Genomic DNA, 17,839 nt, shown 5'->3' on the forward strand with positions numbered 1-17,839 from the left:
GAAGTAACTCTAGCTTTACACCAAAGAGCAGAATTTGACCCTTCATCGGCATCTGGAATTGATGAGAATTATGATGACATTCTTCATACCTGCTGTTCGAGCTAGTAGAAAAATTCTTGTCGAAATATATGGGGGGAGGGCGGGGAAGGGACTGGAAAATAGCTTTTTAACTAAATGCAAACTTTTACAAAAAAATCAATTTTTTTCAGTAATTTTTCTTTCTTTATTTTTTTGAAAATCCTTGCTCCATTGAAGTCAGTAACAAAACTCCCATTGACTTCAGTGGAGCCAGGATTTTACCTTTTAAGGATATCTGATTGGAGCTCAAATTAGTATTATATAGGAGTAATTTAAAGAACAATAAGCCCGATGAATGTTTAAACATGTCCTAAACTTGTTAAAATTATCTCCTAAATATCTGTCTAAAGAATTCATACATGTTAGTGTTGTATTGTCAGTAGTTGCTCCGTCATATCTGTGGGACAGAGAAAACAGTGAGATTGTTGACGGTGATGGAGAACTGGGTCAGAGGGGACAAAAGGTGAGGAATTCCAGGGGGCAGCAGGACATCCAGAAGCGATTTCATGTACAGAAAAGGATTTAAAAGAATCACCTGTAACAGAAGTTTAGAGAGAGGTTTATGCTTGTCAAATAAAGAACAAGCAGCTAACAGCTGATAGGATGAGTGACTAAATATAGGTAATGTACTGATTTTATGTACGACTGTGTTGGACTCTAGTGGCTGGCCCACAGTGTGAATAACGGGAATAACACTACTAGTGTTAGACAAGGGAGATTTCCTTCAACTCATGCTAGAGGCCTCTGTCCTTGCAGCTGAAGGACCAATGTTCTGGTCCTAATTACCAAAGTCAGGTATCTGGGTGTATGCGTGTTGTGATGCTTGTCGTAATTATGTCAGTTGTATGCAAGAAATGGATGCCTGACAAGTGAAAATCCCCTGGAAAACCAGGTATCCAAGAAATTTTTGGTAGTTGGTAAAAGTGGATGCAGAATATGTGAGGTCAGCAGTAAACAAAGCCATCTGAATCCTTCCTGTGCCATCAGATGTCACTTAGGGCACAAACACGGTTCCGTTGTCCCTGTCTATCCTGGGCCAGTCTTTACATATCCTATATGTTGTTTATTCCCATAAAATTTGCCCCCCTAAATACTGTTTGACGGAGGGATTCTTTAGGTCAGCCCCTTTTACATGTTCCTCCACCTGCCCAATGGCATGCCTACCATGGCAGATGCTCTGGCTTCATTCTTAACATATGTCCCAGATATTTCCATCTTCTTTTCCGGAGATAAAGAGTCAGACCTAGCCCATAACATTTTGGCGCCTAAGGCGGGGGGCTCAAATGATGCCCCCATGGCCCCTCGTTTGGGCCAAAACTTATAACGGTCTCAATTCTGCCTTCTTCCTGTTCTACTCCTCTCATGGTACTGCTCTGCTACCTACCGCAATAAAGGAGAACTAACAACTTAAAATGCCTTTTTCAAAATTTTTAAGTAACACTTAACTTTCAAATGCCTGAACAGCAAATGTAACTTTTCTTGTCTGCATAGTAAACACTGGCATTTTTATCTGTTTGCATAATCGAAGTGGTGCTTTCCATGCCTTCTTGGTTGCAAAGATTTGAACTGCTTCCTGAAGGTCCACAGTCAGGACCAGCTCATGCTTTACTGAGATGGTTGAAAGGCGGACCAGCCTCTCCTATGTCATTGTGGAGGGTAGATGTGTTTTTATTAACTTCAGCTTGGAGAAGCTGCATTCTCCACTGACAACTGTTACAGGAGGTGTTAGAAGTATGCGCAGAGCAACAAAAGCATTTGGAAAGAGTGTGGTCATCTTATTTGTGCGCATATATTCCAGAACAGCCTTTGGAGTTGATCTTGCTGAAATGTATCTTGAAAGGGCTTTCAGTTCATCACCTAAATCACTCGCATCAATATTGCGCATGTCATCATGTGTCAACACTGTCTCTAGTGCCCCGCATTGCTGGTGTAGGTCTTCTTCAGGTATAGTGAGGAGTTTTGGAATATCCTACAACATCCCAAATATACTGCTGGGTTTTTGAGCTGCATGAAACGTTTTTCAACTGACTGTATTGCACAATCTAGCACCTGGTTAAAGAACTCAACTTTGAATTGTTGTTTGAGGTCTTATGGGATTATCCCGTGCCTCATAATCAAAATGTCTTCTTCTTCAGTGACTCTTGTATTCTTGAATGCGTAGGAAAATAGCTTCATTGTGAAGTTCCTCTGCCAACTCTTGTGCACTCTTCAGAACATTTTGAAATCCCTCATCTGACCAGTAAGACTGTAGGTATGACTTTGCTTTGTCCAGTTGTTCCATTGCTCCAGATATATCAAGGTCAACACCTTGGAGTCTCTTGCTTACAACGTTTATTTCAAACAGTATGTCATGCCACAACACTAAGCCACACAGAAATTTGAAGTTATATATGATTCTGGTGATTCCATTTCCCTCTGCCACTGTTCTCCCACGAAAAGTTCCTGTCGTAGCATTATCCTCCATAATGGCAACTATGGCATCATCTCTCTTCCCAATTTGGTGTTTGATAGGCTTTATCGCCTCCACTCGACTTTCCCATCGTGTGGCACTCAGTGGTTTCAGTGTCAGAGAGGATGTTCTCAGATGTTGCTTCAAAATTTGCCATCGATGAGTTGATGGAGAGAAAAATACATAGGTGCTTTGAAATACATTAAAAAATGCAGCAGCCTCACTAGAAGCTGATGCTGCATCACTGACCACCCAGTTCAATGAATGAGAACTGCATGGGACAAAAAAAGCTCGGGGGTTTAACTCTTGGATCCATGTCTACACTCCTCTGTTCTTTCCTCTTATGTTGGCACCATTATCGTAGCCCTGACCTCTCATGTCAGCTTTCGCAGTTCCCGTATCTTCCAGCTTTTTAAGAAGCACATTTGTCATACCAGCTCCTGTAGTATCATCAATGTCAATAAATTCTAGAAAGTGCTCTCTGACAGTCACCATTGCAGGGACATTTTTGCTATGCTCTGTTGTTGTTACAAAACGCACCATTAAAGTCATTTGTTCCGTGTGGCTGGTGTCAGGTGTGCAGTCCAGAATAACAGAGTAATATCCTGCTGACTTCAGATCTGCCACAATCTTCTGTTTGACTTTTGTCGTCAGTAACTGTATGATCTCATTTTGAATTGTTTTTCCAAGGTAGTGGTGTGTGTACATTTCTTGGGTGGTGATTCTTCTTAGATGCTCCTGGAGTACAGCATCAAACTCAGTCATCAGCTCCACAATTTTAAGGAAGTTTCCATGGTTTGTGTGTAACTGATCTGAAGTGCCATGCAGTGCTAGGTTTTGGGTAGCAAGCATTCTCACAATGGCAATGAGCCTTTTCAGAACATTTTGCCAGTAAAGAGACTCTGATGCAATTTTCTCTTGATGCTGATCATCTATGGTGGCCTTTAACCTTAGTCGCATCTCAAGCTCTCATTCCACCTATGGAATGCTCTCTGGTGATTTGCTGCCTTCTCATGGCATACCAGATTTCTAGCCAGATTTTTCCAGTCCTTTGTTCCTGTAGAACCCAATGTGGGTCAAACATTAGACTGGAAGAGTTTGCAACAAAAACAGTATGCAGCATTCTGGGTTTTTGAGTACATAAGCCATGGCCTCTCCACTTTGTCACCATTGGGGATTTCACGCCAGTAATATGTTGGATGGAAACTTCTATTTTCATTGTCTTTGGGGAACATGAAGTTTTTCACCTGCTGTGGTCCATGCAGTACAAGGAAGTCCCTCAGGCTACTGTTCAAGTGGGTCCACATCCTGGATCATCTAGACTTAAGGAACTAAACTCAGCAGCAGCTGTTTCTTGTGCCTCCACCACACTCTTCTCTGATCTAGACTTTTTTTCAAGAATGTGCATGGTTACATCCATTTGAGATGGAGATATGGATGCTACAGTAGCTGCCAGGTCACCTGCACTCTGACAAACTGGAAGATAGGCATCTCCTCACCACTCACATCCTCACTAGGGCCGGAAGGCTTACCGTGAATATTTGTGTCTATGTATCTCAGGAGAGCTCCTTCCTGCTTAGATAGAAAAGCTTCCTTTGCTTTCTTTCTTCTTCTGAATGTTACCCCAGAAGGGCGTTTTCTTCTTTCACTCATGACTGCTGTTCTGTGCCAGCTATAGTGGCTCTCAACACTCAGTTGAAGGGGACAAATAAGCAGGTAGCTTATAAGGGGACAATAAGCTGGTAGCAGGGCCTGAGTGAGGGGAGATATCAGCTTTTAAGGGCCTAACTGGCTCCTACTACTTCAGTTGACTGCCTGTTCTCCTCAAGTGGGTTCAGGGAAGCAGCAGGAAACAGGAAGCTCCCTGAGAAGCTGGTGTTAATCAGTCCAGGCTCCTGGGGGTGCTAGAGAGGTACCTAAGAGGCTCCTCCTGCTCTCTCCCCCTGCAGCTCCTGCTTTCTGTTATTCCATCTCACCTTTTCTCCTGCCTGCCTGTTATGTCTCTTGTGACCTCCTTCCTCCAGCACAGCACTCCACCATCTCTGCGCATCTAGAGCGGAGAGAATACATATGCACCAGTAGCAGACACAGTTGTCTACACTCTGGGTCCTAGTGGCGCCCCCTCAACAGTCTGGCACCTGAGGCGGCTGCCTCAGTTCGCTTCATGGTAGGCCAGCCCTGAAGAGTTATTGAACTTTCTGACAAATCCTGGCACTTGTTGTAAGTTCATTTCATTTAATATCTAGTGTTTTCCCGAAGCACTTGCTTTTAAAGGCAATTAGACATCTATCTGTTCCTTTGATGGATTTCCAGCTTCCACATCCATATGAGAAGGTGAAAATAACGTTTGAGTTAAAAATTAAGCATCGTTTTTTTCAGATGTACACATTTGTGTCACTGACACTCATAGCAACTGGTAAAAGTAACTTTCCTTCAGCTCTGACTGGTTAGCCCAATGTGCCCAATTTTTACAAACTTACTCAGTTGCTGAAAAGCTTGCTAAAGAGTTTATATAACTATACCTTATATAGTAAAGAAGAACTCAGACTGGAAGTTCTTTGGATACAAAGGTATAGTTCTTTGCATCTTGTATAGTGCTGAATACATTTTCAGTACCTAATACATAGTACTTTTACCTAGCTTGCTAGCTAGCTTTATTAGATTTTCCTTTGGCTTACATTATTTTTTTCCAGGAAGTCATTGCACAGCTTTGTAATCTGTGCAATATTATTATCGATGATTCTTTAACAAATTCCTGAATGCATGTTCCGCAGGAAAATTTTAGAAAATTTAACTGTCTTCATATATCCCCTAAAAGATCTTCTATCTCCCCCCCACCAAAAGAAAAAAAAAGATACAGAGATCTTTTTTGCTTTTACTCCTTATTCTTATTTACATCTCAAGCACACACAGGACATGCTATCTTTCGGTCATAAAACACTGGATCCCACTCCTTCTCAAGCCTATCACTGCTTCTGCTGAGTCAGCTGGACGGATCATTAGACAGAGATTTGAAAAGCTGCTTTCTCTCTCCTTAGGGGCTGTGTGTGTGGTGTGCAAAGTACTCCCAGTCCCAGCCTTCAGTCTGAATCTGAGATACTTGGCTCCCCCTTGTGGTTTTTTATTGCCAGCTGTCTTTCTTCTTTAAATCATCAGAGCTATAACTGTTGAAAACAAGACAGTATTATCTAGCCTGTAGTATTTCATGTGCAAAGAATGTCCTTTTGTAGAGCCCTTATGAATTATAGTCAGGAATGAGGAATTACTTTTAAAAACTTGTTCTTTCACTCAGTCTCTCAGGTTGTCCACGAGCAAAGAAAAGTGGAATCAGGATAGCACAAAGCAAGGAAGACAAAGAAGACCAAGAGCCAATTAGGTAAGTACAAATCTAGTCAAATAACCTTTGTGTGTATTATGAGAGCAGGTATATTGGCAGCCTGATTTTCTAAAATATGAACTTTATCATATTTGTCACAGTAATTCAATAACAAAGATACGCTTAACTAAAGACCACAGTTAGTTGTTTTTAAATCAATGGAAAGGTCATATCTGGTTTGCTTAAAACAAATTCAATTGTTCTCTGACTATTAAAGGCTGAATCCTCCACTGATATAAATCCATTGACTTCAGTGACTTGACTTCAGGTGAAGAGCCATGCTTATTTACACCAGCTGAGGATCTGATCCCTTGTATTTGGAAAGTTTGAAAAACTGTATTTTTTAAAGTGAAAATAAAAAATAAAAAAACTTCAAGCTCTCCACAGCCTTGTTCTGTTAACACAGTAAATAAACACTATAGACAAGCTACATCTGACACACAAAGTATTTAAAGGGATTCAGAAGTCAACAGGAGTTGGGAATGATCACCTCTGAAAATCAGGCCAGTGATTTGGGTGCCTGCAAATTGAAGCAATTGCCTAACTTTAGGCACCCAAGTTTGAAAATTTTGGCCCGTGTTTCTCCTTGTGAGATGTGGAATGACCTCTGCTCCCGTTGATGTCAGTCAGTGTGGAGGCTGCTCAGCACCTTTCAGGATCAGACCCCAAACATTGCAGCATTGTTTTAGTGTAAGATAACCAGACAATGAAACGGACTACTCTGACTGTCCAAGCTGCACAAATTGTAAAATTTAATCAAGCAGCAACATGCTGAAAAGTACATTCAGTGTTTAATACTCTAAACTGCTCCTACTAACACAGGTAACAACATTTGTTTCTTAAAAATAAATGGGGCTAAATATTATGGGGGGAAATCTCGAGCAACAGTGAGCACCTGATGAGCACACAAAACTCCTTTCATTGATCTCTCTGGGCCCAATCCTGTGAGATTTAATAGCTTCTAATAGCCAGTCAGCCAATGAGCACTACCACATTTCACGGTTTGCCCCAATAGGCACTGTCGGTGCTTAAAATCTCGGAAGCTTTGCCCCGTGATTTTTAATCTGACAATGGCCCTTTGAAGTACTAACTATGGCAAAGGTTTGATTGAGATCTAAGTCTTTATAACATTACCATAATTTTAAAGTAAATCACCTTTAAATTTCATACACATTCTTCAAATGCACATAGAACTATGCTAAGTGGGATTTTAAAAAATTTGAGTTTTTAAATTTCACTATTCAGTCACTGAAGCTCAGTAACTATCACTTTAAACCCAGTGTGCAATTTACCATAATAGACACCTTCATTTAAAACATGTACCCTGCTACTTTCTCTCCAATATGCAGTGTAAGTGGAAAGCCTAGGACTTTGCCATTGATCAGCATGGTTATTTTTTATCAGCCAGAGAGCTGAAAATCTTTTTTTGATTAACAAAGTTCTTCTAGCTTCACATGTTTGACTATTCCATTGGGGTATCTTTGGTGATTTTTTTTTTAAGTCCATAGAGCATGATTGTTCTTTTCTTTTCATGTCAGGTTTATTTTGACTTTGTTGTAGAGGCTACCAGGTATATGATGGCAAGACAATAAAGTTTATCTCATCTATCTGCTATCCAGATGTCCAGTTCCTGGTTGTGATGGTCAGGGTCATATAACTGGAAAGTATGCATCCCATCGCAGTGCATCAGGGTGCCCTCTAGCTGCCAAAAGGCAAAAGGATGGGTACTTAAATGGCTCACAGTTCTCTTGGAAATCAGTGAAGACGGAAGGTATGTCATGTCCAACTCCAGGATGTGATGGCTCGGGACATGTCAGTGGTAGTTTTCTTACCCATCGTAGGTGAGTAACTACAGTCTATATTTTCCCCTCAAAAGTACTCCTTAAGTTAGATAACCCTAATATGTAGTACAACCTCTTGCCATGGCATGTTTCTGTTTTAATTTAATTTTGTCTTTTTTTACTCTGTGGGAAGCCACCTTTCTAGTGGTTTAAGCAGGGACTCAAGATTCCTGAGTTCTGTTTTTAGCTATAAGGTCTTTCAGGAGGAGATCATGATTCCTTTCGTATATCGAAGGAACTTCCAAAAATAAATGTTCAATTATAAAAACTCCAAGTCTGCCACTGACTTGCTGTGTGACTTGTTACCTAGGTACTTAGGCCTACCATTGCAAACTTGGGTGCCTAAAGTTAGGCACCTAAATTCATCTGTATAAGCAGCCTGATTTGCAGAGGGGTTGAGCACCTGCATCTCCCATTAACTTCAGGGAGACAAATACTGAGCACCTCTGTAATATCAGGGTACTTATATAGGTGTCTGTGTATGGACTGAGATGCCTAAAAAAAGGTTGGCCTTACCCTCTCTGTGTCTCAGTTTACCCTTCTGTGAACTGGTATGTTTACTTACCTCATGGAGGTGCTGTTATCACATTCTGGGCTGCAATCCAGACCAGTGAGGGCACATGAAGTAAACTTTTCTTTTGCAAAATGTAAATAGGTCACTGTGGTGTGTTTTGACAATTTGATTCTTGAACAAGTTGTCAGAAACCCTAGAGCCCACAAATCTGGTGTGAAAGGATTTTACTACCGAGCTTAATTTGAAACAGCATTCCACTCCGACAATGTCAGCACTATGGATTGGCGTGCACTAGCTTGAGAGAGACGTGGACTCAGGAGCAGCTTAGCTACTCTAATACATTATAAGAGAGGTGCATGCAAAGATGCTATTTTAAGGGCCCTTGGGTCCTTTCCCTTGTGTGTGTTCAGCACCTCAATTTCATTGTGACTGTCTTGTTCGAAATACATCAAATCAGAATTCACCCCTTTGAAACATGATCATGTATGTGTAAAAATCCCTTTAAGAGGGACGAGGTTGCCTAAGCTATTTACAATCTATCTGAGTTGAGCAAATTAAATATATTTTCCCTTTTGGAAAGCAAGATATTTAAAAAATATGTGCTTACCTTACATTAGTCTTGTGAGCTAATGCTCATGCCCATTATAAGTTATTGCTAAACACAGAGGGAAAATAATTAGCCTTGAATAATATACCCTGTAATGTCATTGAGAACAGTGGAGTTCCATGGGGTATAAGTCAGGCAGAGCTTGGTTCATGGAATGAAATCCAGCATCTTCCAGTCCTGTCACAGAAGGCTCCACATGATGTAGAAGTGCAATGGGGGATTCATCACAGTAGTGCTGGGTGAGGAATTTGTGCGCAGACTGGCGGGACAGCAGGGGAATGTCTAGTTGATCTGTGAACTGTGTGGCTTCACTGGGGAGGAGTAGTGGTCATCATCCACTGTTTTCTCTCTGTGGAGGACAAGGGGCTGGTCTGTATTAATTTATTAAACCTGAATGTGACGGGGTCCTGGGAAACGTTTATTTCTGACTATTTTAGAATATGGACCATAAATACGGGTAGGGTTAGTTAATAGCAGAGCTGACAGGAAACAAGCAAGAAGTTAACACAATGAATCCAAATAAGACACCTCTTTGTAAATAAGTCAGGAGGTTAAGGAACAAATACCTGAGTTATTAGCTGTAAAGATGTTATTTTCAGGCCCTGGCAAAGTTACACAGCTGTTTTGCTAAGGCTGGGAACAGACAGATCGAAAGAAATGAAATGGTTTAATGGCTCTCAAAAGGAGGGCAAGGCAGTTGTTCAGAGCAGCTCATGAGGAGCAGACTGACACAGACAAACAGACAGGTCCTGTGGCATGGATGGGTCTGAAGCAACTGGGTCTTCCAAAACTTCTAGGAGATGGTGAGCCTTGGGTGAAACAGATATGCATATAGCTTGTCTCAGGCTTTGTTCCTCCTATTCAGATTAAACATTACTTTGGTTTGAAAAAAGCTGTCTGACCACTGTATCATCTGGTATAGAGGCTTGTTTCAGCAATAGGATACATACTACCATTAGTAATTCTGCAATTTCATATTTGAGTTCCATCAGTACTCCTGGGTGAATATCATCTGATCCTGGTGACTTCTTACTATTTAATTTATCAGTTTGTTCTGAAACTTCCTCCATTGATACATCAATATGGGACCATACTTCAGATTTGTCACCTTAAAAGGACAGCTCTGATGAGGATCTCTCATCCTCTGCAGTGAAGTCAGATGCAAAGAATTCATTTAGCTTCTCTGTGGTTGTTTTATCTTCCTTGAGTGCTCTTTTAACACCTTGGTCACCTACTGAGCCCACTTCCTATTTGGCAGGGTTTCAACTTCTAATTTACCTTAAAAATATGTTACTGTTAGTTTTTGTATCTTTAGCAAGTTTCTTCTCAGATTCTTTCTTGGCCTGCCTTATTATACTTTTACTCTTATGCTCCCAGAGTCTGTGCACCTTCCTATTATCCTCAGTAGGATTTGACATCCAAATTTTAAAGTATGCCTTTTTGCCTCCAACGGGCTCTATCGCGCAGTTTAGCCATGGTTATTCTTTTGATCATCTTATTGTCTTCTGATTTGGGATATGCATTTAGTCTGAGTGTCTACTGTGGTATTTTTAAATAGTTCCCATGCTGTTTACAGGCATTTAATCCTTGAGACAGCTCCTTTTAATTTCCATCTAACAAGCATCCTCATTCTTGTATAGAGCCCCATTTTAAAGTTAAATGTTACTGTGGCAGGTTTTTCTGCTATTTGACCTCCTACAAGGATATTACATTGAATTACATTATGATCACTATTACCAAGCAGTTCAGCTATTGTTACATCATGAACCAGAGCCTGTGCTTCACTTAGGACTAAATCAAGAATTGTGTCTGCGGGTTCCAGGACTAGCTGCTCCAAGAAGCAGTCATTTTTAGTATCTGAATATTTTATCTCTGCATCCCATTCTGAGGTGTCATGTACCCCGTCAATAGGGGGATTGCTGACATCACCCACTGTTATTGCGCTTTCTGCTTTTGTAACCTCTCTTAATATCTTTGGAATTTAACAGTCACTGTCACCATCCTGGTCAGGTGGTCAGGAATATATTCTTACTGCAATACTCTTTTTATTCAAGCATGGAATTTCTATTCATAGAGCTTCTGTGGTACAATTTGTTTCATGTAAGATTTTTACGTTATTTGACTCCATGCTTTCTTTCACATATAGTGCTACTTCCCCACCAGCACAACCTTCCCTATCATTCCTATATATTCTATACCCTGGTATTACCATATCCCATTGTTTATTCTCATTCCACCATGTTTCCGTGATGCCTATTATATCAATATTCTCATTTAATACCAAGCACTCTAGTTCACCTATTTTAGCATTTACACTTCTAGCATTTGTACAGAAGCACTTGTATATTTTGTCAATATTCAGTTGCTTGCCTTCAAGTGGGACTCTATTTCATTTTATTGTTCCTCACGAGCACCTACCTATACTTTATTAACTTCTTTCCTATCCTTTTTACTAGGATATTGAGTTCTCCCTTTAAAAAATTCATCCCTAAAGGTCATCTCTGCCTGAACAGCGTACTTCTCCACACTTGTTGGCTTTTCCCCAGCTTTTAGTTTAAAAAATCCTCTACAACCTTTTTAATTTTATGTGGCAGCAATCTGGTTTCATTTTGTTTCATGTAGAGCTCATCCCGTCTGTTTAGACCACTCCTTCCCCCAAAGGCTCCCCGGTTCCTAATAAACCTAATCCCTCCTTCCTACACCACCATCTCATCCACGCTTTGAGACCTTGCAGTTACACCTGTCTTTCTGACCTTGAGTATGGAACTGGAAGCATTTCAAGGGTATCACAGAATCATAGGACTGGAAGATACCTCGAGAGGTCATCTAGTCCAGTCTTCTGAACTCATGGCAGCACTAAGTATTATCTAGACCATTGATTCTCAAACTTTTGTATTGGTGACCCCTTTCACACAGTAAGCCTCTGAGTGCAACCCCCCTTATAAATTAAACACTTTAAAAAATATTTAGCACTATTATAAATGCTGGAGGCGAAGCGGGGTTTGGGGTGGAGTCAGGGGTGAAAGTAAGTCGAGTGACTTACTGATACGCTGGGGCCAGCTCTGGCCCCCAGAAGGGGCGAGGCCTAGGGCGGAAGGGGTGTGGCCGAGGGGGGTCAGAGCCAGCCCCAGCCCACCCTGTAAGGTAAGTGCCCCCCCTTCACCTCCTCCCCCCCTCCACTGGGGTAGCAGCAGCAGCCCGGGGCTCTGGGTGCTATTTAAAGGGCCTGCGGCTCCCCTGCTTCTACCACCCCAGTCCTTTAATTAGCCACCTGAGCCCAAGGGAAGCAGCGTGGCTCCAGTGGCTATTTAAAGGACTGGGGCGGCAGAGGCAGCTGGAGACCCAGCCCTTTAAATAGCTCCTGGAGCCCCTGCTACTCCAGGGCCCTGGGGGCTATTTAAAGGGCCTGTGGCTCCCCTGCTTCTACTGCCCCGGTCCTTTAAATAGCCCCCGGAGCCCTGGAGTAGCAGCGGCAGGGCTCCGGCGGTTATTCAAAGGGGCGTACTGGCTTACTTTCACCTCTGGGTGGAGTCTGACTGCTCCCAAGCGCTCACATAATAACCTCACGACCCCGTGAGGGGTCATGACCAATTTGAGAACCCATGATCTAGACCATCCCTGACAGAAGTTGTCTAACCTGCTCTTAAAAATATCCAAAGATAGAGATTCCACAACTAGGCAGTTTATTCCAGTGCTTAACTACCCTGACAGGAAGCTTTCCTAATGTCCAACCTAAACCACCTTTGTTGCAATTTAAGCCCATTGCTTCTTGGCCCATCCTCAGAAGTTAATGAGAACAATTTACCGCCCTGTTCCTTGTAACAACCTTTTATGTACTTGAAAACTATTATCATGTCCCCACTCAGTCTTCTCTTCTCCAGACTAAACAAATCCAATTTTTTCAATCTTCCCTCATAGGTCATGTTTTCCAGACCTTTAATCATTTTTGTTGCTCTTCTCTGGACTTTCTCTCATTTGTCCACATCTTTCCTGAAATGCGGTGCCCAGAACTGGACACAATACTCCAGTTGAGGACTAATCAGTACATGAAGAGTGGAGGAATTACTTCTTGTGTCTTGCTTACATCACTCTTGTTAATACATCCCAGAATGTTGTTTGCTTTCTTTTGCAACAGTTTCCCCCTGTTGATTCATATCTAGCTTGTGATCCACAATAACCCCCAGGTCCCTTTCCACAGTACTAGGCAGTTATCTCCCATTTTGTATGTGTGCAACTGATTGTTCCTTCTTAACACTTTGCATTTGTCCTTATTGAATTTCATCCTATTTACTTTAGACCATTTCTCCAGTTTGTCCAGATCATTTTGAATTTTAATCCTATCTTCCAAAGCACTTGCAATCCCTCTCATCTTGGTATCATCCACAAACTTTATAAGTGTATTCTTTATGCCATTATCTAAATCATTGATAAAGATATTGAACAGAACTGGACCCAGAACTGATCCCTGAAGGATGCCATTTGATATGCCCTTCAAGATTGACTGTGTACTACTGATAACTACTCTCTGGGAATGTTTTTTCAACCAGTTATGGACCCACTTTATAGTAGATGTAGGAATGCTACCATAGAGGTCCTGGACTTCAATCTCTTACGTAGAAACCTAAATTTGACCTTCAGGACCTCTCTCCTCCCTTTCCCTGTGTCACTGGTACCTGCATGTTCCCTCACCACTGGCTCCTCCCCAGCACTACATATAAGGCTATCTACATGTCTTAAGAGATCCGCTGATTTCCTACCCGGTAGGCAATTCACTGTGCAGCTCTCCCAGTCATCACAAACACATACTATCCATACTATCCATACACATACTATCCATATTTCTAATAATCAAATCTCTTACTATTATTGCCTGTCTCTTCTTAATAATTACCCTCAGAAGGGTATCCTCAGTGCAAGTGGATACCATGACATCATCTGGAAGGTGGGTCCCAACTATGGGATCGTTTCCCTCTGCTCCATCTTGATGCTTTCCTCTCTTGAGACTTTCCTCCTCCTTAACAGCCCGGGAGCTGTTGAACAGGAGATGAGATATCTCTACTGTGTCCCTGAACATCTATGTATCTCTCTGTTTTCCTTTGTTCCTCCAGTGGAAAAAAAAAGCCAACATAAGGTTTATAAGGCACTAGAGCATTAAAAATGAGCTAAAACAAGATTACACATTAATCTCACTTGTAGCGGAAGACCTATGACTCAGAAGTGAATTATAAAGGCCGTATATCTGATGTGAGTTGATATGTATTATTCTGTTGAAACCACTAAACAATCTGGTGAAATATTTCCATTGGCTGAGGTTGTTTTTAGAAAAGTCAGTGATTTTTGACGCATTGAGGGTAAATTCTGCTTTAATTGTTTGATCACTGAAGCAGATTTTATTCATATTTTGTTCTTTCTCCTGAAGGAATGGAGGCAAGTAAATTCCTATACTCTCTCCTTAGCCTGGCAGTAGTCCTTCCTCATTCCATCCTCCTCTTCACTCTCCCTTTCTGGCGACCAGTAACTCCTCCCATTCCCATAGTAGTCTCTCAGCTTCATTCTTCCTCTTAATCTTATTTCTACCCTTGGCCCAGCCTCTCCACTTTAGCACACTACAGGCATTATGCTAATTCTTCCCTGTTCCTGGCCTAACGTTCCAGTGTGACCTGCCTTCCCCTGATTGTTTCCAACTTGGAGCAGCAGCTAGTAATCACCATTAGGGGAGGTGAATCACATCTATAGTGCAGGCAGAAGTAAGTGGAGTGTTTACCAGCAGAGAGTGGGGTCTGCCTGCTTCCAAGATTCCCAACTCATTTCATTATTTGATTTTAAATGTAACCCTTTTTCCCGTCAGAGTTGGCAGCAACAAGGGCCAGGTTCAGTATCTAGGGATTCCATTCCAATAACACAATGCAAAACTGGCTCGAGCCCCTACCTAGTGACCTGGGACAAATATATACCACCGCCGCTGAGCGCCTCCAAGAGGCAATACTTCCCCTCTTGCAAGCACAGAGTCTGAGTGTAGCAAAGCCTTTTAATAAGAGAGAGAAACAATGTGGCATTATGTTGGGGAAACATCACCAACAGGATTCATAACACAACCCATGAGCAAAAAACCCACCCCAAGCAAATTGCGGCGTGTCCTTTCCCTTTGGTTCTTGAGTCCAACAACCCAAAATCACCCAAAGTCCCAAAAGTCCAACAACAAAAGTCTCTGTCCCTGGTCAGTGCAGCCCCAGAGTTTGAAAGTTTATCTGCAGAGTTTTACCTTCCAACCTGGGTGGAGATGGGGGGAGTTAAGGGGCACCTTACCTGGTCCAAAGCCAATTGCCCCACCTCTCCATGGGGCTCTGCTCCTCTCCACCAGCCATCCCGCGAATCGCTCCGCTCTGCCAGCCATCCCATGAGCCGCTACAGCCATCCCGCAAACTGCTGTGCTCCAAGAGCTGCTCTGCTCTACCAACCGTCCCGCAAACTGCTCCGCAATATATCTTCAGGCTCCCCCACTACTTAACACAACACTCAGTGATTTCAGCTCTTAGTAAGTTTAGCTCTTTTGTGATTTCAGCTTGTAGTAGGAGAGCCTCAGTGCTGGTGCACCGTTGGCCCAACGTGAATTCAGCTCAGCAGCCTAGATTCCTAATGGAATCAAAATTAGCTCTGATATTCCATAGTAGAGAGAGGAGGAAGTGCAATTAGCATGTAGCATCACCATGGGGCCTATACCACCAAGTATTAATACCTATCCCCAGCCTCTTTCTCCATTCACTGGGTTTTGGAACCCATGACCCTTGTCTAGCGGGTGCTGCTTAGTTGATGGTGAGTCCCTCCATCATAACAAAAGGCCAAGTACAGTTCCACTGTCCTTGATTCACGTAATCAGGATAATAACAGTTTATTCCTGCCTCAATAACAGAGAAACTGGGGCGCCTACAGCCGCCAAAGTGACCATCTAGGGGGGGTGGGTGTGCCTAAGCAAATGAGATCAGCTCCTGAAGTTCTTTTTCACAACCCACCATGAGTTGCCACCAGATGTCAGGGTAGAGCTCATCCTGCCTCTGCTTACATCAACATTTCAACAAAATACACACATAAGGCAGTTAAAATTAGAGCTGGGCCAGGGATCATTACTTCTCTGTTGGCCCCATTATTTCCTGCAGAATTTAGGCTGGCCTTTTTTTTTAAATTAAATTTCTAGACCTTATGGGAGCAGAGGTAATCTGATTTTGAGTGAATACACTGTTGTCTCATTTGTCTGGCTCCTCAGAGAGATAAAGGGAAATAGTAGGGCAAAGAGAAGTGTGAACTACCCCACTCATTATAATGCTATATGAACTCTGAATCCTAGCAATCCCAGGGACTAGCAACAAGAATTTTCCTATAAGCTAGGGACATATCAGTTGGAATGTCAGAAGAGGAGAAAGACTTGGGTATATTGGTTGGTCACAGGATGACTATGAGCTGCCAATGTGATGCAGCCGTGAAAAAGGCTAATGAAGTCCTAGGATGCAACAGGCAAGGTATTTTCCATAGAGACCGGGAAGTGTTAGTATCATTAGAAAAGGCACTGGTGAGACCTCATCTGGATACTGTGTGAAATTCTGGTCTCCCATGTTTAAGAAAGATGGATTCAAACTGGAAGAGGTGCAGAGAAGGACTGGTAGGATGATCTGAGGAATGGAAACATACCTTATGAGAGGAGACGAAAAGAGCTTGTCTTGTTGAGCCTAATCAAAAGACGTCTGAGGGGAGGTGTGATTGCACTGTATAAATGCATCTGAGGGATACATACCAGGGAGGGAGAGGAGTTATTTAAGTTGAGCACCACTGTGTACCCAAAAACAAACGGATATAAATTGGCCATAACAAGTTTAGGCTTGAAATTAGGCAAAGGTTTCCAACCACCAGAGAAGTGAAGTTCTGAAACAGTCTTCCTAGTGGAGCAGTGGGGGCAGAAAACCTGACTTGCTTCTAGACTGAGCTTGATAAGTTTATGGAGAGGGTGGTGTGATGAGACTGCCTATAATGGCATGTAGCCAGCCTGCGACTTCTAGCAGCAAATATCTCCAACAGCTGGTAATGGGACACTAGATGGGAATGGCTCTGAGTTACTACAGAGGATTCTTTCCCAGGTGTCTGGCTGGTGGGTCTTGCCCACATACTCAGGGTCTAACTAATCGCCATATTTGGGTTGTGGGGGTTTCGCCTTCCTCTGCAGCATGAGGCATGGGTCACTTGTAGGTTTAAACTAGTGTAAATGGTGGATTCTCTGTATCTTGAAATCTTTAAACCCTGATTTGAGGACTTCAGTAACTCAGCCAGAGGTTAGGGGGCTATTCCAGGAATGGATGGGTGAGGTTCTGTGGCCTGCAATGTACAGGAGGTCAAATTAAATGATCATGACGGTCTCTTTTGACCTTAGAGTCTTCAAGTTTATGAGCCAGTGTACAAGTCATCATGACACAAGTTCCCTCCCACCTGGGAGTTGTGGCCTCAGGCCCCAGGACAGGAATCAGTTGTTACCGCTGAGCCTCAGACTATCTGCATTTGTTTCTCCAAAGCCACTTCCTTCACGACTTCCTGGGATAACATGTGGTAAACTAAAAAGTTTAACTCAGTCCCTTACATTCTGTTCTCTTGGGATCTGTCCATGGCTTGCTCCCTAGGCAAGCTAAACTACTTCTCCTCAGGGCACAGGTTCACCAGTCAAATACACGACAAAAGTCCAAAGAAAACAAAATTTTTCCCCTCAACTAATTTCTGAGGTCACAGTTTCTCAACAGCAGGTCTTTGTCAATGTCCTACAAACTTCCCTGCCCTCTATCTTAAGTCCAGCCATACAGGAAAAAACAGTTCCTACTTCTTCCTAGTCTTTCCATGTTATGAGGAACCAGAGCTGCTTTAGCTCCCTTTCAGATTCCTCACCCTCACTGAAAATCGGACCCTTCAACCTGCCATCGACGCGGGATAAAAGCTTAAA

General features: G+C 42.4%; 1 protein-coding gene across 4 annotated transcripts in view; it reads left to right on the forward strand.

Annotated features, from left to right (window-relative positions):
• The window catches only part of MYT1L (myelin transcription factor 1 like), a 153,058-nt gene that overhangs the window by 120,055 nt on the left and 15,164 nt on the right, over positions 1 to 17,839 (forward strand). For all 4 annotated transcript variants that reach the window (XM_077811565.1, XM_077811567.1, XM_077811563.1 and 1 more), the window contains exons 15-16: positions 5,820 to 5,903; positions 7,523 to 7,744. In XM_077811565.1, the coding sequence (XP_077667691.1) occupies positions 5,820 to 5,903; positions 7,523 to 7,744 (306 nt within the window). The remainder of the gene's footprint in view (positions 1 to 5,819; positions 5,904 to 7,522; positions 7,745 to 17,839) is intronic.

This window comes from Eretmochelys imbricata, chromosome 3 (genome assembly GCF_965152235.1).
Source record: "Eretmochelys imbricata isolate rEreImb1 chromosome 3, rEreImb1.hap1, whole genome shotgun sequence".
Classification (NCBI taxonomy): Eukaryota; Metazoa; Chordata; order Testudines; family Cheloniidae; genus Eretmochelys; species Eretmochelys imbricata.